Source organism: Cetorhinus maximus, chromosome 11 (assembly GCF_964194155.1).
Source record: "Cetorhinus maximus chromosome 11, sCetMax3.hap1.1, whole genome shotgun sequence".
Lineage (NCBI taxonomy): Eukaryota > Metazoa > Chordata > Chondrichthyes > Lamniformes > Cetorhinidae > Cetorhinus > Cetorhinus maximus.
In genome coordinates this window covers 45,242,733-45,268,075 of record NC_135889.1, presented here as the reverse complement: position 1 = coordinate 45,268,075, position 25,343 = coordinate 45,242,733, and the positions used below count along the sequence as shown (strand labels likewise).

The 25,343-nt window shown below is 47.3% G+C and overlaps 1 protein-coding gene across 1 annotated transcript in view; it reads left to right on the top strand.

Moving 5' to 3' along the window:
* ankar (ankyrin and armadillo repeat containing) overlaps positions 1–25,343 on the top strand; it is a 295,797-nt gene that overhangs the window by 215,274 nt on the left and 55,180 nt on the right. The window contains exon 13 of the mRNA XM_078551294.1: positions 228–381. Coding sequence (XP_078407420.1) covers positions 228–381 — 154 coding nt within the window. The remainder of the gene's footprint in view (positions 1–227; positions 382–25,343) is intronic.

Here is a 25,343-nt window from a genome sequence, read left to right as displayed (position 1 = left end):
GGATGAGCATTAAATGCTGGCACTGATAGCAAACCCCAAATCCCCAGAATGAATGAAAACAATCTTGCTCCTATATATAGCAATGTTTGAACTGATTAATAAGTTAGCAAAATATGTGTGACAGATTAGTATATTTAATGTCGGAATTTTGTGAAATACTCTGAAGTCTTTGGATGTACAGCATACAGGATGGCACAACCATTGTTATTCTACAATTATTGCTTCAGGTTTTCGAAATAGAGATCAGAGAGCAAGCAGCAACAGCGTTTTGGGTATTAGCAGGACAGACATTGACACAACGAAAAAAGATGGCCAAGGAAATTGGTTACAGTTTGGTCATTGATCTTTTATTATCGTCATCTGACAAAATGCACAATGTTGGTGAGTTACCATTTTCTAGTAAGCTTAATCTTTTTACACATTGGAAAATGTAACACTAGGAATAAATCTGTAATGTAAATTTGCTTTCAGCCTATGCACAGGCATAAAATCACTGAGCACCAATGTGCGGTGCAACAGCAATTCAGATGCAGATTTTACTCTCTATACAAAAGAACTCCAAACCTCAGTCCTGTTCACAAGGCAAAGAGATTGAGTCCGCAAGCGTTTTCATGGAGTCGACCACCATTTCCATCCTGAAAAGTGTGGGCTCTAATCTCTACACAAAGCCTTGTGTAGAGTTCTTGCCAGCCTCCTCCATGCTTCTTGTCAGTGACTGCAGGCTTTCTGGTAGGCCTGCCATTGAACCAAGCATTTCAGTGTGCAGACCCATCAACATTTTCTGGAGGCTATCCCATCAATGTCCACACTGATGTTCATTGAGCAGAGCTCATGTTCAGCCTCACCTGCTCCAGTGACCTAGTACCTGCATTACTCTTGTTCCCAGCCAGGGTCAAAATATATTTTTTTAGAGGGCTCTTCTTGAGATTTCCTCGAGGGCTACTTTTTTTATTTTCAAGGGCTACTTTTGGTTTTCAGGGCCTACTTTTTCATTCTAACTCCTTTATTCGTTGATGCAGTCATGTAGTAACATTACCTTCTGGATTTGTGTTAACATATGGGGTGGAGTTTTTTGTGCCCACTGTCGAGCATCATGGCGGGCATGAGCGGACAATATGACGGGAAGGCCAAAAATCAGTTTCATTACATCATGAAACCAGTCTGCAATTGACCGCTCCACCCATCAATGGTGGGCTGCATTTCCCATCACCACACTTCGGGAACTTCATTGTAATACACCTGCACATTATTATAAGTCCCGCTCACCGGAGTCACCCCCAACCCTGGATTATCCGGGTATCATGCCGACGTGTTTTACAACTGAACGTAAGCGATGTGCACCTGGTGAGCTGCACTTTGCTCGTGACTTTGTGGTTTGCCTCTTTTGCTTCGGGCAGCACTCGCGGTCATCAGCTCCAGGCTTCGCAGGCAGAACCACATCACTATTCGGGGCCTCACAGGCAGGTCTCTACTTACGAGACCAGCCGTAAGGCAGAAGTGGCTTGTCAGCTGCTGCAGGGCTATGGCTTGCTTGGGGAAGGGGGAGAAGTGGCCTTAGGCAAGGGAAGAGACTGCAGGGCTAGGGCATTACTGGGGAAGGGGGGTATCCCAGGTTGTGTGTGGGGACACATGTTGATCTGTGTAAGTGGCCTCAAGAGGGTGAGGGCTGAGGTAGTCTCCAGAGGAGATGAGTCCAGATGGAGATGCGAAGGTGTGTGTGAGAGAGTGAGTGGTGATGTCCTTTGAGCTGGCGGTGAGTGAGATGCCAGTGAATGTGTGATGTGAGTGTGTGAGTTTAGAGTGATGAGATGGTTGCCTTACCCTGGCGGCACGAGTGAGATCATTCACATTCTTTCCGCACTGGATGGCAAACCTCTTCTGTGCAATGTTGGTACTGACCACCACTGCCACCACCTCCCAAGTCGGAGTGGTGACACTGATGGGCCTCCTGCAGCCAGAGCTCGGGTAGAGGACATCGCGACGGGCTCCAACAGTGTATAAAAGACATCCCAGTGATGCATCACTGAATCGGGGGGCTGCAGTCTTCTTGCCTTTCGGGGCTATGTCTTCTGTGCAGCAGTCCTGTGCTGCAAGCACTGAGAGGTGTGCGCAGAGCTGCACTTTAACTATGGTGCCCGGCATGAGGAAGTGGTGAGGTGATGGCATGGTGGGCAAATGAGAGCCCACCCACAGCATGTTTCCTGGCAATACATGATTAATGAAGCAGGTTTGGGATGATACAGTGAGAAAAGCCGCCATTGCAGCCGGAGGGTAAAACGTTCTTTTTCCTGCCCGCTACCACACTTACTGCAAATCTGCAACGATTCCATCCATGGAGTATTTGAATTCAACAGAAGTAGAATTAAAAGAATTCATCAATATCTTCAATAATCATCACCGCTCCATTAAACTTAAAGCCACAACACACAAGGAAAGCATTAATTTCCTAGACACAATAGCATTTAAATTAGCCCAAGAAAACAACAGGCGTAGTTTAGCAACAAAAGTTTTTTTTTCAAAATAACTGACAAGCACTTCTACTCACAAAAAGCCATCACTCTAAACACAGCATCCTGGTGAGGCCACAGCTAATGGCTTTTCATCGCATATGCGCTAAATTGGAAGATTTTAACCAGACAGTTACTACGTTTTTCAATGCATCTCAGATCTCAATCTCAGATTTAAATTTAAGAATTGATCTGGTATTGATATTGATCTAGCATAAAGTGCTGTTCACAGAAGAGACTTTCAAACTACACCTTTTGTGTGTAAGGGTGTTTCCTAATTTCACTGCTGAAAATCTGGTTCTAACTTTTAGATTATGCTCCTTAGTCCTAGACTCCCCTAAATTAATTGATCATTTACCTCATTACATTTCCTTTATTACAACGTGACTACACTTCCGAAGTATTTAATTGACTGGAAAGCACTTTAGGATGCCCTAACATCATAAAAAGCACTTTAAAAATTAAAACATGCATTACTGTTTGGGATCTTAGTATATGCAAAATCATTGCATGTTTGTCTCTAACACGGTCACCGCATCTCAAGTAATTCACAGTATGTGAAACACTTTGAGATCTGATTACACATAAATGCAAATCTTTCTTATGAAATAAAGCTATTCGGTATTAAATTACCCAATTAACACAATGTTCAATACAATAGCATCCACTACGTTTTCTCCCATACAGTGGCTCCTGAAATCATGCAGCCTTAAGCTAGAGATTCCATACATTAATTTGCAAGGAATTCATTACCTCAGTGGCTTCAAGTTTACCTAGCTCACAGTTACCTCAGTAATCCTTTGTGGACAGGTTTCAAACTATTCTTTCACCCTTGTAGACTCTCTCACCTCCACAGCCTCTCCCCGTCACAGCTTCTCTCCCTCACAGCCTCATTCCCTCACATCCTTTCCCTTACACATGCTCTCTCCCCTTTGCAGCCTCCTGTTTTCAGCCTCTCTCCCGCTCGCAGAGTCTCGCACTCACAGCCTCTCTCACTCGCAGCCTCTCTCCCACTCAACGTTTCAACCTTCGCAGCCTCTCTCACCTTTGCAACCTCTCTCCCCATCACAAACCCTCTCCCTTTAACAGCCTCTATCCATTGCAGACTCACCCCCTCACAGCATCGCCCCCTTCATAGTTTCTCTCACCTTTGCAACCTCTCTCATCTTAGCAGCCCCTCACCTTTGCAGCCTCTCTCCCCTTCGCATCCTCACCTGCTCGCAGCCTCATCTCCTAGCAGCCTCACTCCCATCACAGCGCCTCTCCCCTTCGCAGCTTGACCCTCTTACAGCATCTTCCCCTTTACAGCCTCTCTCACCATCGCAGCCTCTCTCCCCTTTGCAGCTTCACCCCCTCACAGTGTCTTTCCCCTTCGGAGCTTCTCACTGTTTTGGTTTTGAAATGCAATCATTACTGTGTCCTACTGGCTTGCCATAATCATGTGACCTCAGCCATGCGGGAATGTCTATGGGCAGCCATGTTACATTCAGTTCAATAAAGACATTTGACTGTAGACTTTGTAGTCTTTGAGCTTGTAACATGGGCCTAAATTTTTAGGTCGGCGGGCGGGCATGATCAGCGGGCCCGGGATCGGCCAGGGAATGGACCGCTGACCGCAATCAGCCCCCGACCAATTAATGGCCAGCCAGCGTGAAGCATGTGCTGAGGAGCTCAAAACTGCCGGGGTGGGGGCGGAAGGAGGGCGGGCGTGGACATCAGCGTGGGCATGGGCCATCGCTGAGAGAAAGCTCCCTGAAGGCCGAGAGCTGCCTCAGGGAGCTGAAGACCTGAAAAATCAAAAATAAAGGTTTCAGAAGCTGAAAGAAAGTGTCCATGCATAATAATGGTAACCTGAAAATTTAGCGACTGAAAATGCTGTCCACAGAAATTTATTCATATTTTATTTCATCATGGAAACCTCATCTCGCCCGTGGATGAGGTTTGAAGTAAAATGTAAAGGCCGCCTGGCCGATTCGCCTGTCCGTCAACCATAAGGTTGGACAGGCAACGAAAAATTGCGAACAATTGCACCGTTAATGGGCTTAATTGCCCTCCTAATTGTCGGCGGGCACACTTGCAACATTTTCGCATGCCCGCCAACCGAAATATCGCACGAGAGCGGGATAACATCGGGATGCTTGCCCAATGTCATCTCACGCAAATTCATTCTGGATCTGGTCGGGTGCACTCCCGCCTAGCTAAAATTCTGCCCATGCTGTCAGAAGTGGAGCTGAGATTGTTTTGAAAAACTGGAGCCACAGCTACTGAAAGAGGAGCACTGAAATATTCCAACCTGCTAAAAGCTGCTGGAGAAAAAAACAGACAAGGAAAAGCTAACACAAGCTGAAGTCTGCAAGTAAACACTGGGTGAGACAAAAATGGCTATAAATTTTCCACTCCCAGCGCCTGCCAAAATGAAAGGAGATATGTGGCAATACTGGCAATTTATCCACTTGCAATGCAAAACTACGAGATTGCAACAGATTTAATTAACAAACCTGAGCCGATACGAGCAGCAACACTTTTAACACTGTTGGGGAGAGACTGCTACAAATTGTATTCCACATTAAATCCATCAGAAGGACAGAAAAAACAGACTGCAGAAATTTTGAAAGCCTTGAAGACACACTTTGAACCCCAAGTGAACATTGCTTATGAATGGTATGTGTTCAACATTAGGCTCAGGTGAAAAAGTCCATTGATCAGTATGTGACTGCGGTAACACAGCTTGCAGAATCATTTGAATTTGGGCAACTAAAAGTTGATCTAATTCCAGGTAGAATTGACTTAGGCTAAAGAGATCCGACAGTCAGTGCAAGTCTACTGAGAGATGAGAAACTTACTCTCAAGAAAGCAATAGAAGTGTGCAGAAATGTGGAGGTTGTAAAATGTTAGCTAGAACACATGTATGGCAGAACAGACCAAGAGATACATTATGCTGAGAGACTTTCCAGGCCAAAAGAGCAGAACAATCATGGACAAAGGGCAGGATGCAAATCCTGCAGAGGACATCATGCAAAGGAAAAGAAGGATTGTCCAGCTTAGGTAAAGCTGTTTTAACTGCAAGAAGCTGAATCATTTTGAACAGAGTGTTTGGCTAGAAAGAATCAAAACAAGCCTATACAGTTGGCCTCTGGAGAGATATCAGCTGAAGAGTCTGTTGAAGTGCTACACGCCATACAACAGGTTGGTTCTGTCAAGTCTATAGGTGATAAATGATTTGTGACTGTTCGAATGATGACCGCAGAAGGAGAACATCAAGTAGACATGAAGTGTCAGATATACACTGGTACATCATGCAACATCATGACCTTCACAGACCTGTGCGAAGTGGCTCAACATGGTGATCCAAAAATGAAGCCCTTGAAAGTAAGGTTGAGGCTATCCCTACGTGAAAATTTTGTTCAATGTGCTCAAAAACTAGCAGCGATCATTTGACATCAAATGTTCTAATTTGGAATGAGTTTGAGCACAGATCAGCTGTGTTTTGCCATCTTTGACATCAAATGGCAAAAGATGCTTGAAGGCGTCGAGTGTGCTTGAAGCTATCCGATGCGCCCAAAGCTAGCAAGTACACTCAAAGCTAGCAAGTGTGCTCAAAGCTATCTAATGCGCTCAAAGCAATCCAGTACACTCAACAACCTGCATTGAAAAATACAAGGAAATTAATTACTTAAATAATATCTGAATTTATTCTGTTTTTCATTTAGACCAAAACATCTTTCCACTATACAGTACACGCTTGAGAGCACCCACTAGATCCCTATCAGTTCTTAATTCATTTTAGTCTCAGTCTATACTTCCCACCCACTCAACCCCCAATTTCAGGAGCTAAACTCTGCCCTCACCACCCCCCTCCAGAGTTTCAGGGTCTAACTTCCACCCCCCCACTCCCCGCCCAGTCTTGGGGTCTAAACCCTCTTCGGCCCTAGTCTCAGGGTCTAAGCCCTGTTCTCCCCCCCACCCTCCCCAAGTCTCGGGGTCTAAATTCTCACTCCACCCACCCCACCCCCCCATCTCCCTCCGGTCTCCAAACCCCTACCTCCTCCCACCACTTGGGTCCCCAAACTCATCCCTCCCTCTCCCTCTCGTCTCCAAACTCTTCCCTGCCGGCTTCCTCCAGCCTCCAAACTCTCTCCCCCAATCTGCCGGCCTCCAAACTCTTAAGCACTCCTCTCCCTCCAGACTCTTACACCCTCGCACCCTACAAACTATCATCCCCCTCTCTCTCTCAGGGCTTCATGCCCCGCTGTCACCGCCAAAGTCCTGGCCTCAGGGCCCGACCGAAATCAAGCTCCAGTTGCGCCGTAATCCAGGCTCCAGGTCTCGCCGTAATCAAGGCTCCGGTCCTGTCTAACCTAGAGATCCAGGCCACCCCTAACTAGATCCAGGCCGCCCCTGACTCAATTCATCCAGCTCCCTGGAGAGGGAAGGGGGATAGATAGAGGGGGGGAAGGGGGAGCGAGAGAGTGCGGGGAAAGGGGGAGAGAGTGTGGGGGAAGGGGAGAGGGAAAGTGTTGGGGAAGGGGAGAGAGAGAGGGGGAAGAAGGAGAGAGAGGCGGGAAGGAGGAGAGGGGTGGAAGGGGGTGGTGGGGAAGGGGGCGAGACAGGAGGAAGGGGAGAAAGAGAGAGAGGGGGGAGAGAAGAGAGGGGGAAGGAGGAGAGAGAGAGAGAGGGGGGGAAGGGTGAGAGAGGAGGAAGGGGAGAAAGAGAGAGAGGGGGGAGAGAAGAGAGGGGGAAGGAGGAGAGAGAGAGAGAGGGGGGAAGGGGAGAAAGAGAGAGGGGGAAGGAGGAGAGAGAGAGAGGGGGGGAAGGGGAGAGAGAGAGAGAGGGGAGGGGAAAAGAGGGGGGAAAGCGGAAAGAGAGGGGGGAAGGGGAAAGGAGAGAGAAAGTGGGAGGGGAAAGGGGAGAGAGGGGGAAGGAGGAAAGGGGAGAGAGCGCGGTGGATAGGGAAGAGAGACAGAGAGAGAGGGGGAAAGGGGAGAGAGAGAAAGGGGGAGGGGGAAAGGGGAGAGAAAGATGGGGGGAGGAGAAAAGGGAGAGGGGGAGAGGAGGAAGGCACAAATAACTTCCCAGAAATGCTAGGGAACCGAGCATCTATTGAGAAGGAGGAATTGGAGGAAATTAGTATTGCTAAAAAAAAGTGCTGAAGAAATTAACGGGTCTGAAAGCTAATAAATCCTCAGGGCCTGATAATCTATTTCCCAGGGTACTAAAGGAGGTGGCCATAGAAATAGTGGATGCATTGGTTGTCATCTTCCAAAATTATGTAGATTCTGGAACACTCCCAGCAGATTGGAAGGTGGGAAATGTAACCCCATTATTTAAAAAAGGAGGGGGGGTGTGAAATATATGGAATTACAGACCAGTTAGCCTAACACCAGTGGTAGGGAAAATGCTAAAGTCTATTATAAAGGATGTGATAACAGGACACTTAGAAATATCAAAGGGATTAGACAAAGTCAACATGGATTTATAAACCGAAAATCATGTTTGACAAACCTACTAGAGTTTTTTGAGGACACAGCTAGCAGAATAGGTAAGGGAGAACCAGTGGATGTGTTATATTTGGATTTTCAGAAAATTTTTGATGAAGTCCCACTTAAGAGGTTAGTGTGCAAAACTAAAACACATGGGACTGCGGGTGATATGTTGGCATGGATTGAGAATTGATTAGCAGACAGGAAACAGAATAAATGGGTCTTTTTCAAAATGCCAGGTGGTGACTAGTGGGGTCCAGTGCTTTGGCCCCAGCTATTCACAATATATATCAATGATTTGGATGAGGGAACCAAATATAATATTTCCAAATTTGCTGACAACACAAAACTAAGCGGGAATGTGAGTGGTGAGGAGGATGTTAAGAGGCTTCAAGGTGATTTAGATAAGTTCAGTGAGTGGGAAAATACATGACAGATGCAGTATAACATGGATAAGTCTGTAGTTATCCACTTCGGTCGGAAAAACATAATGGGCAGAGTATTATTTAAATGGTGATAGATTGGGAAGTTTTGATGTACAAAGGGACCTGGATGTCTTTGTACACCAATGACTGAAAGTAAACATGCAGGTGCAGCAAGCAGTTAAGAAGGCAAATGGTATGTTGGCCTTCATTGCAAGAGGACTTGAGTACAGGAGAAGGGATGTCTTTCTGCACCTATACAGGGCCTTGGTGAGACCACACTTGGAGTATTATGTGTAGTTTTCCTCTCCTTAAAGGATATGCTTGCCATAGTGGGTGTGCAGCGAAGGCTCACCAGACTGATTCCTGGGATGGCAGGATTGTCGTATGAGGAGAGATTGGGCCACCTAGGCCCGTATTTACTGGAGTTTAGAAGAATGAGAGGGTATCTCATTGAAACATATAAAATTCTGACAGGGCTAGACAGACTGGATGCAGGGATGATGTTGCCACTGGCTGGGAGGGTCTAGACAAGGGGTCATAATCTCATGACACAGGGCAGTCCATTTAGGACTGAGATGAGGAGAAACTTCTTCACTCAGAGGGTGGTGAACCTGTGGAATTCTCTACCACAGAGGACTGTGGAGGCCAAGCCACTGAATATATTTAAGAAGGAAATGGATAGGTTTCTAGAATCTAGAGGCGTTCAAGGGGTATGGGGAGAGAGTAGGGGCATGAGGTAGAAGATCAGCTATGATCATATTGAATGGTGGAGCAGGCTCAAAAGGCTGAATGACCTACTCCTGCTTCTATTTTTCTATGTTTCTATGAGAGGGAGGAAGGGGGAAAGGGAAGAGAAAGAGGGGGAGGAGAAAGGGGAAATGGGGGGGAAAGCGAGAGAGAGAAAGCAGAGGAAAGGGGAGAAAGACAGAGAGAGAGGGAGCGAGAGGGGAAGGGCAGAGAGAGACAGATGGGGGAATGGAGAGAGAGGGGGGAAAGGGGAGAGGGGGAAGCGGAGGAAGAGAGGGGGAAAGGGAGGAGAGAGAGACGGGAAAAGGGGAGAGAGAGAAGTAAAGGGGAGAGGCAGGAAAGGGGAGAGAGAGGGAAGGGGAAGGGGGAGGGGGAGAGAGAGGGGAGGAGGGTGGAGAGTGGTGCGGGGGGGAGGAGGGGGAAGAGGGGAGAGAGTGGTGGACAGGGGAAGAAAGAGATGGAGCGGGAGATGGGGTGTGGGGGAATGAGGGGTAGTGGGGGAAAGAGAGATGGAGGGGCCAAGGCAGGAGAGGGGTGAGGGAGAGGGGTGAAGGGGGGAGAGGGGATTGGGGGAAAAGAAGGGAGGGGGAGAGGCGGACAAGGTCTGTGGAGGAGAGAGGGGTGGAGGGGGGAGAGGTGATTGGGAGAGAGGGTGGAGGGGGAAGAGGGGGGTGGGGGAGATGTAGAGGGAGGGAGAGGGTGTGGGAGACAGTGAGGTGGATGGAGGAGAGGTGGAGGGGAGAAGTAGGTGGAGGTGGGAGAGGTGGAGGGGGAGAAGGAGGTAGGTGGGGAGTGATGAAGGGGAGAAGCAGGTAGAGGAGGAGAGGGGGTGAGGGAAGTGGAGGGGAGAGCTGGAGGGAAGAAGGGGGGTGGAGGAGAATGAGGTAGAGGGAGGGAGAGGGGGTTTGGGGGAGAGAGAGGTGGATGAGCAAGGAAGTGTGAGGGCAGGGGAAGGGGAGAGAACTCCTCTAACTTGGGGGGATGGGGGACTCGGGGGGAAGAAGAAAATTGCTCGGGCAGTGGGGGAGAAAATTGATCAGAGGTGCGGATGTTGTGGGAGAATATTATTTCAGGAGAGGTGGTGGTGGAGAAAACTGCTACATTCTTTCGCGGGAGGTAGCGTGGGAGCTGGCATTAAAATTGAAGGAAAACATAAAGCTAACTTATTAAAATTTATGTTAAAATTGAAGTCAAATAAATTGTTCATGTACTGACAGCAAAAGATCTTCACTAGATCCTGACAAGGTGAGAGCTGTAGCAGTGATGCAGTGACCAATAGATGTGAAAGCAGTGCAATGATTTGTTGAATTCATGAACTATTTAGCAAAATTTTTTGCCTAATTTGTCGTCGGAGTATGAACCGTTATGTAAGATCACTGCCAAGGATGTTCAGTGGTATTTGAAGCACAGAACAAGAAACAGTGTTCACTAAAATCAAACAACTAGTGACAACAATGCCAGTGCTGAAGTACTATGACATCAATGATGAAGTCACCTTCCAGTGTGACACCAGCGAGACAGGTCTTGGAGTAACCCTAATGTAGCAAGGACAACCGGTCACATTTGCATCCTGAGCATTAACGCAAAGTGAACGATGCTACGTTCAGATTGAGAAAGAATGCCTGGTTATTGTTTTTGCTTGTGAGCATTTTCATCAATACCTTCTTGGGAGAGACAAAGTAACAGTGGAGTGTGACCACAAGCCATTTCACAGCATTTTTCTCAAACCACTACTATCTGCTCCAAAGCGTCTGCAAAAAATGTTACTTTGTTTACAGAAGTATCATCTGGATGTGACATACAAGCAACATACAAGCAAGGGAAACTGATGTACATTGCTGACCTGCTGTCAAGAGCAGCACTCCCCATGAAGAAAGTTGAGGATGCTATAACAGAATGTGAAATCTTCTAGATTCAACATGAAGCAGTGGCTCAACATGCTCTGGAAATCATCAACCCAGCAGACATTGAATCTGACAGACAAGTGCCTTGCTCAAATCAAGCAAACTACCCAACAAGATGCAACCCTCCAAGTATTGCAAGAAGTAATGATAAAAGGATGGCCTGAGAGCATCAAGGACACACCTGTGGCCACAAGAGTAATTATTGGGCATACTGAGATGAATTGAAAGCCCAAGGTGGCATCTTGTACAAAGGAAATGCAGTCAGGAGATGAGAAGACAGATGCTGAAGCGCATCCATGCAAGCCGTCAAGGAATTGAATCAAGTCTGAGGAAGTCTAGAGAAGTGCTCTACTGGCCAAACGTAAGCAATGAAATTGAAGATCACATTGGCCAGTGCAGTGCTTGTAACATCTACCAAGCTAAACAAGCTAGAGAGCTGTTGATGACGCATGACACTCCAGAAAGACCATGGATGAAGCTGGGAGTTGACCTCTTCATTAGCAGGAATTGATTATCTTGTCACATTAGACTACTTTTCTGACTACTGGAAGGTAGACCAGCTCACTTCAATGACGCCAGGAGAGATAGTAGAATGCCTGAAAGCACAATTCAGTCTTTACGGCATTCCAGACATTGTGATGAGTGTTAATGGCCCTCAGTTCACGAGTTAGAATTCAACCGCTTCACAAAAGATTGGGAAATTCAACACTATACAACAACTCTGTACTATCCCCAAATAAATGGAAAGGCTGAGGCAGAGTGAAAATCGCCAAAGCAATCATCAAGAAATCCAGCACAGATGTATACAAGACAATCCTCAACTGGAGAAACACACCAACTGAAGGCATGGAAAGTCGTCCAGTCCAAAGACAAATGTCACATCTCACCCAAGTTACTCTTCCAATAGCAAAAAAACTACTGAAGCCAGAAGTAGTAACAGACGTGAGTGCAAAAAGCAAGGTGAAATGGCAGAAACCCAAATTTCATTTTGACAAGACTGCCAAGCCATTGCCAGAGTTGAGCATTGAAGAGCCAACAGGAGTCAGCCCATGTGGTAATTTGGGACATATGTAGAGCAGTTGTCACCTCAATTGTACGTGATGGAAATGAACAACCAAGTATACTGGCACAACCACAGGCATAAACGAACAACTAGAGAAGCTGTTCCTTCACTGCAGGTGGTCATCAGGAAGATTAGATCTCAAACTGCACAGAGTACAGAACAACCATCACTCCCAGAGGTCCACTGGTTCCCAACAACGGAAATGGAGCAACAACAATAGTTACCTCGGCAAAAACAAGTGCCACTAGAACAACACTCCCCAGAGGAGGAACATCATCCAGACAAACAGCCAACGCCAATGTGTACATGTACCATTAAGAGACCTGCACAATTTAACAACTATGTGTGTAATGCATGTGTAGAGACTGATGAGAATAATAAACAATTTGTAAATGCATGAGGACAGTTGCAGTGTAGTGGGCAACTCACAGTTACATATGATAGTGCATGCAAAGTTGTCTGTTGTTCGTTATGGAAAGGAGGATGTTCGGGTTTTGAAATGTAATCATTACTAAGTGTCCTACCTGGCTTGCAATAGTCATGTGACCTCTGCCATGAGGCAATGTCTGGGGGCAGCCATGTTACATTCAGTTCAATAAATTTATCAATAAGATATTAGACTAGAAAGACTGTAGTCTTTGAGCTCATGACACTTACTTTCACAGCCTCTCTCCTTTCACAGCCTCTCTCCCCTACACTGCCTCTCCCCCCTTTGCTGCCTCTGCCCCCTTTGCTGCCTCTCCGCCCTTTGCTGCTTCTCCGCCCTTCGCTGCCTCTCCTCATTGCAGCCTTTCCCCCTCACAGTCTCTCCCCTTCACAGGATCTCCCCCTCGCAGGATCTTCCCCTCGCAGGACCTCCACCTTGCAGCCTCTCCCCCCTTCGCAGCCTCTCCCCCCTTCGCAGCCTCTCCCCTTCCCAGGTTCTACCTCTCGCAGGTTTTACACTTGCAGCCTCTCTCCTTCACAGCCTCTCTCCCTCGCAACTCTTTTCTCCACTACCTCTCCCGTGCTCAGACTCTTGTGCCACCACTAACTTTTCTGCTGTATGAATTATCACAGGTTGTTTCTCTCCCGCATTTGCTGCTGGTAGGCTCACTAATGAGATTCAATTGAGTCTAACAGCAGCAAGCATGGGAGAGAAGGAGTCTGTGATTGGAGAAGCATCCTCCTTACAGATTTTGTCACTTTCACATGCAGGGGTGACTTTTCTCTCAGTCACCCCCATGGCTGAATTTTCCCAGACATTTTGAGGGCTTTCAAGGGAAATTCTCCAACATAGCCCGTATTTTTCACCCTGTTCTCTGCCTTGGCTACAGGCCACTTGTACCTTGTGCCTCACTACTTGCAGATCCCACCTCTAAGCTGTCCTTTAAAGCAAGAGCAGTAGTGTCAGTATCTGAGTTGTTGGCTGCAAGTGTGAGAGCAAGTGACAGCATTTCTTCCTCATCTTCTTCATGACGGTCTTCCACCTCATTCTCTTCTATCATTGCCTGTTCAGGTTGCTGTTCTTGGGTATCCGAAAGAAAGAAGGCACAAGGATGCAGTTTTGGTGAGGGGAGATGGGGTGGAAGCAAGAGATGCATTCTTTCACCATCGGCATGCATTCACCATCTGTAGCTTGTAAATCAGAAGTGATGAAGGGGAAGTGGAATGTGACAAGGTTTAGATATGAGCATACCATCATTGTTGATGGTTTCAGACCTGTTGTTGGCCAGGGCGTCAGTCATAGCAGCTCCAATAGTTGCGAGCACCAACTTCCCATTGGGCAGAATTTTATGTCCTCCGGGCTGGCGCGCCCCCAACTCCATCGGACGTAAAATTGCGCAAGAAGACATTGGGTGAGCGTCCAGATGTCACCCCATGCTTATGCGATATTTCACTCGGTGGGCGTGCAGAAGTCAGAAGCGTGCCTGCCAACAGTTAAGAGGGCAGTTAAGCCCAACAGCACAATTGTCTGCTATTTTTCGCGGTCCATCCAACGTTACAGCTAGCGGACGGGCGAATTGGCCAAGCGGACTTTGCATTTTTCATGAAACCTCATCCAAGGGCGGGATGAGGTTTCTGTTATTAAATAAAATAAAAATAAAAAACTATGGACAGCACTTTTATCATCTATTTGCTCAGGTGCTTGATTGTGACGGTTGGACATTTTTTTCCTGATTTTCAAAATTTACTTCATATTTTTCAGGTCTGCAGCTCCCTAAGGCAGCTCTCTGCCCTCAGGGAGCTTTCCGTCAGCGCTCATCCCCACCTGCGGAAACATAATCGCCCACCATCCTCCTTCCCTCATCCCAGCAGTGCTGAGCTTTTCTGCATGCGTTTCACACTGGCTGGCCACTGAGCTGATAATTCAGGCCCATGTGTCTGAGGAATTTTGACATTTCTGTCTCCCGCCGATTAGCTTCTGCTGCCTCTGGTTAGCAACACCTTGCCCTATGAAAAGCAGGGAAATGTGTCAGTGAATATGGCGCAGTGTATTTGGGTCATGAGCCTGTCATGGTTGATTAGCTGGCAGTGTGTGCAATCTGTGGGATGTGGATGTGAGGAAGTGGTTAGGTTTAGCTGATGAATGTCATGTTTTAGTCATTGGGGATGTGTTGCCTTGAGCAGAGTGTGAGACTTGTAGAGCGGTTGGTAGAATATGCCTTTGAAGTTGCATTTACTAATCATGACCACTCATGTGAGGTTATTGAACTTTTGATGGCACTGCATCTAGGTCCTCAGAACTACACTCCTGGCATTGACCACCACTGCCATTCTTTTCCATTATCTTCTGAAAACTTGTCTGGATTTCCTGCAGATAGATTACATCTCTCCTCCTCTGCTTCTCCTTGTCCAAAGGCCTCCAGTGCAGCATTGGAAAGTCTTTAAATGTGCTTTTTGCTGTGATGTGTCATCATTCCGCATTCTTCTTGCACACACTCTCTTCTGCAATCAGTTTCAGTACCTGCTGCAGCTAGAATGCATCTCCCTTTTAAGAGGTACAGACTGACTTTAAGTAGCGCAGGCTAGCTTTAGTGTTAGCCTGTCATGACTTTGCACCCCAGTCAGCAGTTCAGCCTCTCAACACTGCGCTTGGTGCTAGCTGCAAGTTGCAATCACTTAAATATGCGGGCAGCACAAAGTGCACCTGTTTTTGGACCTTCTCAAATTTTGCAGTCAGAGTTTATTCATAAACACAAAGATTATTTACTATTTAATGTAGGAAACCCTATTTATTCAGCAGGTTAAGGTTTATTCAGTGCATAACCGCATGGAGTTGCTCCTTATGTTGACTCACATTACAAATAACAGGTTCTGTAGAATGTAAATGGTATAAAATGTACAGGTTCAGTAAATATAAAGGGTAAACTGTGATCATTTCTGCAATCTAAATAGTTTTGAAAATGTTTGGGTTATTAATTGTGTACCTTAACTATCCATGGCATCTCTGCGTAATTCTGAATCACAGCTCTCCTTTTCTTGCATCTCTAACAATACTAGTCTGTTCACTATAGTTTGGATGACTGTCTTATGCAATTGCAAATTTAATTGCTTTTAAAACAATTTCTGTAAGGGAAGACATTATGAGGTATAATTAGTAAAATTATAGGGTGTAATTTTTGGCACCTCCACATTACTGCAGCAACACTGTCAGTGTGAATATTTGCCGAACAGTCTGAACATTTTTTCTAATGCTGGAGGGTGCCCTGACATGCACACAGGTAACCTCGCTTCACTACTCTTCCTTTAAGATCTTCAAAGAAGAGTCAGAAAGTGGAGCAGTCCTGCTTCCTTCTCTAGCAATGTCACCTTTTCTTCACAGCAATAATTCATACAGAATTGCGAACTCTTTAAATGGAACCTTATAAATAACAATGAGATTCATAGGGTGGAATTTAATGGTTACGGTGGTGGGCCATCCTCTGACTGGAGAACCAGTGTCAGCCCCACTGCGACCATTTCTGGGAGCCCCGATAGGATTAAATCCCAATCAGGCAGTCTGCTGGCTGCTGTTGGGGTTGCCGGGTCTTGCAGGGCAGATGTCCTGTCTCCAAAGAGCTTCTGGCCAATAAAAGGCCAGCAGATCTCCAGTACCAGCAGAGTCCATGGAAGGACCGTCACCAGAGCCCTGGAACACAGGTAAGTGGGGCGGGCCCATTGGGGCCAGTCAGGCAGCGGGGATCAATGTAAAGGGCAGTGGGGTGTTTGCCCGTGGTGCTCAAGTAGGAGGGACATGCCCTCCCCCCACCAGCTAGGCCACAAGCATGCCAGCCATGGTTTGCATAGAGGCTTGCCCACTTCTGGTTCCAGCAGTGTACCAGCAAGTGGGATGAAGCTTTTAAATGGCTACATAAGGACCTCAATTGGCTTCCGAGTGGGAAGGCCGTCCTTGACACTTTCCACCCCAGACTTCATTGAGAGAAATCTTGAACACAACGGGCTCTCCAGCCCTAATCTTCCTGCTCCATTATACCCGATCCACCACCGTCCTGCCTCCTAGCCTACTCCTGGAGGGGACATTAAATTCTGCCCATAGAGTCATTTACGGCTTAGAAGGAATCCATTTGGCCTACAAGTCCATGGTTGTTCTCTGTAGAGCAAACCAGCCATTACCATCCTCCCCTCTATCTGTGTAGCCCAGCAAATATATTTCCTTCAAGTGCCCATCCAATTTCCTTTTGAAATCATTGATTAACTTTGCTTCCACCACTCTCATGGGCAGTGAATTCCAGGTCATTACCAGTTGCTACATAAAAATATTCTTCCTCACATCTCCCTGCATCTCTTGCCAAAACCTTAAAACTGTGACCCCTTAGTACTATCAGCTAATAGGAACAGTTTTGCCTTGTCTACCTTACCCAAACCTGTCATAATCTTACACACCAATATCAAATCTCCCTCCAATCTCCTTTGCTCCAAGAAGAAGAGGCCCAGCTTCTCAAACCTAACCTTGTAGCTAAAATCATCCATCTCTGGATTGACTCTGGTAAATCTTCTCTGCACCCTGTAATGGTACTACATTGTACCTCTCCTGTGGCCAGAGTGGTATTGAAAATTATTGCCAGTGCCCCTGCTATCTCCTCCCTTGCCTCGCTCAACAGCCTGGGATACATTTCATCCGGGCCTGGGGATTTATCTACATATAAGCCTGCCAGACCACTTAGAATCTCCTCCTTTTCGATGCTAATTTCTTTAATTATATCACAGTCCTTCTGCCTGATTTCCATACCCACATCGCCCCTCTCACTCGTGAACACCGACAGAAAGTATTCATTTAGAACCCTACCTACGTCTTCCGGCTCCACACACAAATTACCATTAAAGTCCTTAATGGGCCCTACTCTTTCCCTAGTTATCCTCTTACTCTTAATGTACTTGTAAAATAACTTTGGATTTTCCTTTATTCTACCTGCCAATGTTTTTTCACACCTTTTTGCCCTCCTAATTTCCTTTTCAAGATCCCCCCTACACATTCCATACTCCATACTACTTCCATACTAGGGCTTCCGCTGTTTTGAACCCTCGGTATCTGCCACAAGCCTCCCTTTTTCTTTTTATCCAATCCTGTGTATCCCTCAACATCCAGGGTTCCCTGGATTTGTTGGTCTCACCCTTTGTCTTTACTGGAATATGTTGGCCCTGTACTTCTCCCTATTTCCCTCTTGAATGAGTCCCACTGCTCTGATGCAGATTTACCTAAAAGTAGCTGCTCCCAGTCCACTCTAGCCAAATCATATCTGATCTTATTAAAATAGGCCTTCCCCCAATTTAGAACTCTGAATTCTGACCCATCCTTGTCCTTTTCCATAACAACCTTGAATCTAATGGAGTTATGATCACTATCTGCAAAATGATCCCCCACTGATACCTCTACCACTTGCCCAGCTTCATTCCCTAAAATTAAGTCCAGGACCTCTCTTGTAGGACCTTCTATAAAAGGCTTAAAAAGCCCTCCTGGGTGCATTTTAAGAATTCCGCTCCCTCTAAACCTATCACACTATAACTAACCCAGTTAATGTTGGGGAAGTTGAAATCCCCCATGATTACTAACCTATTATTTTTACACTCCTCTGAAATTTGCATACATATCTGCTCTTCTATTTCTCTCTGACTGCTTGGGGGCCTATAGTACACTCCCAGCAATGTGATTGCTCCTTTTTTATTTTGAGGTTCTACCCATATGGCTTCATATGAGGAGCCTTCTAAGATGTCATCCCTCCTTACTGCTGTAATTGATTCCTTGATCAATATTGCGATACCCCTTCCTCTTTTACCTCCTTTCCTGTGTCACCTGAAGACCCTATATCCTGGAATATTGAGCTGCCAGTCCTGCCCCTTTCTCAACCATGTATCTGTAACAGCAATGACATCATACTTCCATGCATTAATTTGTGCCCTCTACTCATCTGCCTTCTTCGTCAGTCTCCTTGCATTAAAATAAATACCATCCAACCTTGCCAAACTCCCTTGCGCCTTAACTGGCGTATAATTTCTATGTCTTCCAGACTCACTTGCTCTCTCTTCTAGTTTTGGCTGTGCATCTCCCCCTGCTGAACCTCCTCTCAGGATCCCACCCCCTTGCCAAGTTAGTTTAAACCCTCCCAAACAGCACTAGCAAACCTCCCTGCAAGGATGTTGGTCCTATTCCAGTTCAGGTGCAACCTGTCCGTCTTGTATAAGTCTCTCCGCCCCCAGAAATGGTCCCAATCTCCCAGAAATCTAAAGCCTTCCTTCCTGCACCATCTCTCCAGCCACACGTTCATCTGGACTAACCTATTTCCATACTCACTAGCCTGTGGCACCGGAAATAATCTAGAGATTACTACCTTTGAGATCCTGTTTTTTACTCTGCTTCCTAGCTCCCTAAATTCTGCTTGCAGGATCTCATCCCTCTTCCTACCTATGTCGTTGGTACCAATATGTACCATGATCTCTGTCTGTTTACCCTCTCCCTGCAGCTGTTCAGTGACATCCTTGACCCTGGCACCAGGGAGGCAACATACCATCCTGGAGTCATATCTACCCCTGCAGAAATGCCTGTCTGTTCCCCTTATTATCGAGTCTCCTACAACTATTGCTCTTTGCCTCTTTTTCCTCCCCCCATCCCGTGCAGCTGAGCCACTCACAGTTCCATGAGCATGGCTGTACCCCCCAGAGGAAGCGCCACTCTCACCATTTTCCAACAAAGAAACACATTTCTCGAGCGTGATGCACCCTAGGGATTTCCTGACTATCTGCCTGACACTTTTCTTCTGACTGATGGTCACCCATTCCCTTTCTGTCTGCACTTCCGTAAGCTGTGGGGTAGCCACATCTAAAAACGTGCTATCCACAAAACTCTCAGCCTTGCGGATGCACCTCAGAACCTCCAGCTGCTGCTCAAGCTCCGACTCGGAGCTCAAATAGCTGCAGCCGGTGGCACTTCCTGCACACGTGGTTGGTCAAAGTGCAAGGAGCATCTAGGACTTCCCACATGTTGCAGACAGTACATAACACAGGACTGAGCTGCCCCGCCATGCCTCTAGTTGAAAAAAAACCCTTACTTTAAATTAAATACAGTAAAAAAAAAGTTAAATTATTTATGTACTTTAAATAAAAGCTAGAACTCTTACCTTTCCTTAGCTATTTTAATCTATTTTAAGCTGGAGAAAAACTGGAGTAAAAACTGGAGAAAAACGCTTACCTACTACTCACCAATCAGCTCTCACCTTTGTGCTGACGTCACTTTTTGAAGCTTCCCCGCACTCGCACTGGTTCTGATCTCTCCTCCACTCTCTTGCGCAGTCTTGTGATGTCCCTCTTGTTATTTTCAATAAGAATTGACTGCAGGACACTTACCCAGACTGCTTCATTGCGATGCTGACTGCAGAACGCTCTTCCCAGACTGCTTCACCACGATGCTGACTGCTGGACACTCTTCCCAGACTAGATGGTGGACAGGCTTTGCAGAATCAGGAGGTGAGTTATTTGTCACAGGATTCCTAGCTTCTGACCTGCTCTTGTATCCACAGTAGATGGCGAGTCCAGTTCAGTTTCTGGTCAATGGTAACCCAGGATGTCGATAGTGGGAGATTCAGTGATGGTAATGCCTTTGAACATCAAGGGGCCATGGCTGGATTCGCTCTTGTTGGAGATGGTCATTGCCTGACACTTGAATGGCCTGTTGAACTTCAAGCTTCAGGTGCGTTTTTCAGGGGGGGAGGGCATCCCTGCGGTTGAGGTGATTTGGGGGGGTGCAAGGGCAGCCCTGCAGTTCAGGTGACTTGGTGGGGGGGTGGGCTAGGGCTGCCCTGTGGTTGAATGTAGCAAGCAAGAATTCGGGGCGGGGGTTAGGATGGGCGAGGGAAGCAGACACACTTTTGGGACACCTTATATAAAGTGACCATTTCTCTGCAACTGAGACAGATCAGGTGCAGCCATTGATGTGATTGGAGTTGGGCTTCCAGCTTATCTGCCCACTCAAGCAACGCAGAGGCATCAAATTGCCACCAAGTGCTCCAGAGTTTTTCACCCCTTGAGCACAGACTGCAAATTAATGACCATTTTAGTGGACTGCAGAACGGTTGGATGACTGCGCACGTTGTACAATCTCCTTGCTAAAGCTGGCCATGGAGCAGTAACAGGTAGAGGTGCTCACAGCCCCTTGTAATGTCAGCGTCCCGGTTTGGACCAGTCTCCCCGATGGTTGAAGCTAACAGTGCTGCCTCGCAGCACAAGTTAGGAGAATGGCTGCACCTGAGCTGAGAGCACAGCATGCAGTGCAATGTGCAAAGCTGCCGCCAATCTGTTGGGTGGAGTGGGGCGGAGGTGGGTGGGGGCTTTGACAGCCATGCAGCGCACTAAACTCTAGCCGTCCAAGTGGTGGCCAGCATTCTCCACGATGCATAAAGGGGCCTTCACACTTAACCAGGATGGGTTCTTAGTATACCCATGCTCACCCACATGTCTCTCTCTTTCATCCTGCAGGAGGGGTACATCACTGGAGCCCAGAGAACTAGCTGTATGTCTCATGGTCTACACAGAGCGAAGACAATGGAGGAGATAGTGACTGAGATGCCTGGCTGCGCAGAGAGAGGAGCAGTACCCTCTGGAAGAAGGGGCAAATGGGGCTCCCGCACATGCTGCCAAAGAGCCACAGTAAGCCGTTGCTGGTCAGTGCTTAGAGACACCCATGGTTTATAGATGACATCTTTCATTACTGCAGTTGATCAACAACCAGTGTCACTGAAGAATGCACATGACCAGAGAACTAATTGGTCACATCTGCCACCTGCTGCAGGATTTGGTGCCACGAGGACATGGAGGGCATCCACTGCCAGTAGCCATGAAAGTGACAGCGGCGCTCAATTTCTATTCCAGTGGCTCCTTTCCAGGCTCCACAGGTGACTTCTGTGGGATATCACAAGCTCCACCCACAAATGCATCCATGAGGTCGCAGATGCCATCTTCACAAGGGCACACAACTTTGTGCATGTCGCCCAGGACCAGGAGAGTTAGCATGCAAGAGTGATTGGGTTTTCCCAGACCTCGGGTTTCCCACCGGTGCAGGGTTCCATTGACTGCAGTCACATGGCGCTCAGGTCTCCGTCGCAACACGTAATCAGCTACATCAACCTCAAGAGATTCTATTCACTGAATGTACAGCTGGTGTGTGACCACCAGAAACTCGTCCTGCAGATCTGCGCATGGCTTCCAGGGAGTGCGTACAACACCTACATTCTCAGTCGGTCACAGATCCCTGATGTATTCCAGGGTCCACAGAAGCTGCAGGGATGGTTCCTCGGGGACAAGGGCTACCCACGGAGGATGTGGCTGATGACACCAGTGCAGTGGCCTCAGACTTCTGCAGAGCAACCGTATAATGAGGCTTATGCTGCAACTCGCAACTTGGTGGAGCAGACCTGGTGCCTAGGCCAGTCTGGTGGAGCCTTTCAGTATAGTCCAAAGAGGGTATCACGCATCATCGTCACCTGCTGCGCCCTTTACAAACTGGCACTGCAACAGGGAGAGGAGCTTGCTGAGGAGGAGATGGAGGAGCTGGAGGTCTCCTTGGATGAGGAGGAAGCCGACCACGATGAGGGCGAGGAGATCCTCCAAGGCGATGATAACAGGGATGAGGCCCTCACACTGGCTAGACAAGGCAGGCACACTCGGGAGGCCACCATAGCTGCTAGATTTGTGGAGGATGGTGACGACATGCAATGAGGAGACACCATAGATCCTCACATTGCACCTGTGAAAGTTTGACTCCAGTCTGGCTTATGGCAGCGCGCATACCCTCTATGAGAATGCTGCTGTCATGGAGATGCAGTGGAGGCCCTAATAACCACTTGGTTGCAGGAGGATGATGACTACATGCAGTGAGGGCATCCATAGATCTTGACATAGCCTCTGAGAATGTCTGACACCTGTCTGGCCGAGGGCTGCTCACTTGCGCTCTGTGATCAGGGTCATATTATAGAAACGCAACCATTAAACTTTAGACGCATCTGATCCTTTGCCCTGATCCTTCAGCACCTGGGCCCTTCAGGAGCATAGCGTCATTGGTCACAGATGGTGAAGAGATGGGGGCTAGCCCCAGCTTAAAGGTGCTGAGAGCATACAGAGAGAATGACGGAGCTCTGTGACGCCTGCCCACTACATTCTGACAACAATGACGAGTATCATCAAGGCACAGGCATCAATAATGTGTCCAGGGACTGTGAGGCTGGACCATCACTTTAGTCTGAAGGCTGCACAAAGCACAGGGAAGAGACACCTGTCTTTATCTTGTGCAGAAAGGTTTCACATCAGAATGACACGAACATTGCTCAACAGAACAAGGAGCCATAGGCAGGGAGACGTTCTTGGGAGTTTATTAACACCCGTGCCCAGGCTGTGCAATTGCATCTTCTTAGCCTTCCTAACACTGCCGCTATGTCTTGGTGCTGTTATGGCAGGCGGATGATAAATACCAAGCTGCCCAAATCCCAGAGAGAAACTTGAAGTAGCTGCCACAACTATTTTTGCAATTTGTGCTTATTTTGAGATGCAGGCTTTGAACTCAGTAAAAGAAGGCCATCAAGTCTTATAGGTTTCTTACAAAACTAAATTAAACTTTTATTAATAGAAGAAATGATTTCAAGCACATGCATAGATCTACAAATTACTACTATGATGACTTCTAAATCCCCTAGTTAATCTAATTCCCAGTTACACTTTCATTAAGGCAATGGTAAGACACATAGATTTTAAAAGACCCAGGCAAAGAAACAGGATACCCTGAACAATCCAATTTAAAGTGAGTTTTCTTAACTTCAGTTATTTGTAGACAGCAGCTTGATGGTTAGATGCTGGAGGCTTTTTCATACTTGGTTTAGATCTTAGAATGCCTGCCCTTACACACAACCTTCGCTCCTTTATACGTACTTTCCCCTTTGAATGCAAATTCTCATTGTTTCACTATGTCTTTAGACTTTTACCTATCTAATAATAAAATCTATCATAGCACCAATGTTACCAATATCTTTGGGGAAAGTAAACACGCTGTTTGGCTTCTTCTGGCTGGATGTAATATTTCACTCCCTCTCTTGAATTCAATCTAGTTATTTAAAAATGCAAATGTTGTCTTTACATCTATGTTTACCTACCTAACATTTCGGACCTAGCTTATCTTCTGTTACATTAAGGCCTTCAGACCAGCTGCCTTTAATTCGATCAAGTCACACACACACACACACACACACTATTAATCTACTTTACAATAAATTCCAGTAACATTATGAAAATTATTATATCTTCCTGACAGTACTCCCTGGACATCCACAGCGGAGGTGGAGGCAGCCTGCTGACTGTCACGCCCTGTCTGCGATGACTCTGATGAGCCTCCTCTGGAGGCTGAGACCTGAAGAACCCCGGCCTGCTTTCAGGGTTCTGCTGTGTGGCAGTGCCACACTCCTCACCCTGTGGAGCTGGAGCTGCTGAGGTCACAGGGAGAGGGGATTTGGATGGGCCAGACACTCCCAGAGCCACCTGGATGGATGGCCCCAGTGGGAACAGCTGCTGATCCTCTTCCCTATGGGTGCCCATAGGCCCCAGGCTGACTCCTTGAGGAGAAGGGGTAACTGCAGTGAGATCAAGCTGCCCTACTCCCCTCTCGTGTACACATTGTTGGAGGCCAACTATGACATCAGAGATGGAGTTGAGCCTGCGCAGCAGTGCAGGAGCGATGTCCTGGACCAAGGTCACCATGGTGGCTGCCATCCTACTAAGGTTGTCCACGGTGCATTGGCATGCCAGCGCTATCATCTCAGCCTGAAGGCGGATGGACTCCTCCATCGTGCTTTGCAATCTGAGGAGTGCAGCAGACATCCCTTGCTGATGTTCCTGAGCTTGCCTTTGCATCTCCAGCAACTGTGACATGACCAAGTCCAGAGGCTCATCATCTGACTCGTACTCAGCAAATTTCTGGCCTCCAGCAGTCCGCTGAGTGCTGGACACCTGGGACGTCCCTGCTGCTGCCTGCTGTGGGATGTGCTCACCAGATTGTGATCCGAAGGCTATTCGAAAGCTAGGTCCCACTGAGGTGTGTGTCTCTGCGCTGGTGGAGGGTATGGGTGAGCGCTGTGGCGGGATTTCAAGGAGAGTGCCTTCAGATTCCTCGTTAGAGGTTTCCTCGGGGCTTGATTGGAGGCTCTGGGTTGTGGATTCTGTCGGCTGTTTTCCAGATGTGCCTGCAGAAGCAAGGGGACGTAATTAGTGCATGGCAGTGGCCTGTGAAACAGGACACATCACTCACAGAATGGTTGTCTGATGGACATTGCACTGCTGGACCCTCACTTGGTAGAACACCGCCAATCTCACCATCAGCACAGGACCAACCAGATTGTCACCCCCAGCTGGATGGCTCTGTTTTCAAAGTCCGTGAGGACCTTGATTTCAGGCATTCCTCCACCAGTCTGTGACCTCTCCCTTTTGTCATGTGCCAGCTTCTCCTGCATGAATAGAGATGGAGAAAGTGTAAGCAGGACTCCTGCCAGGCCAGATGATAAGTATGCCTAGCATGTGTGGGTGGTGAATGGTTCCATGAATGGAATGAGGATAATGAAGGTGCGTGTGAAAGAGTGATGTCCCTTGAACTGGCAATGAGTGAGGGCTCTGTGGATGTGTGATGGATTTGTGAGTGTGTGAGTTGAGAATGATGAGAAGAGTGACTTATCCTTGCGGAATGGAGGAGATCATTCATACTCTTGCGG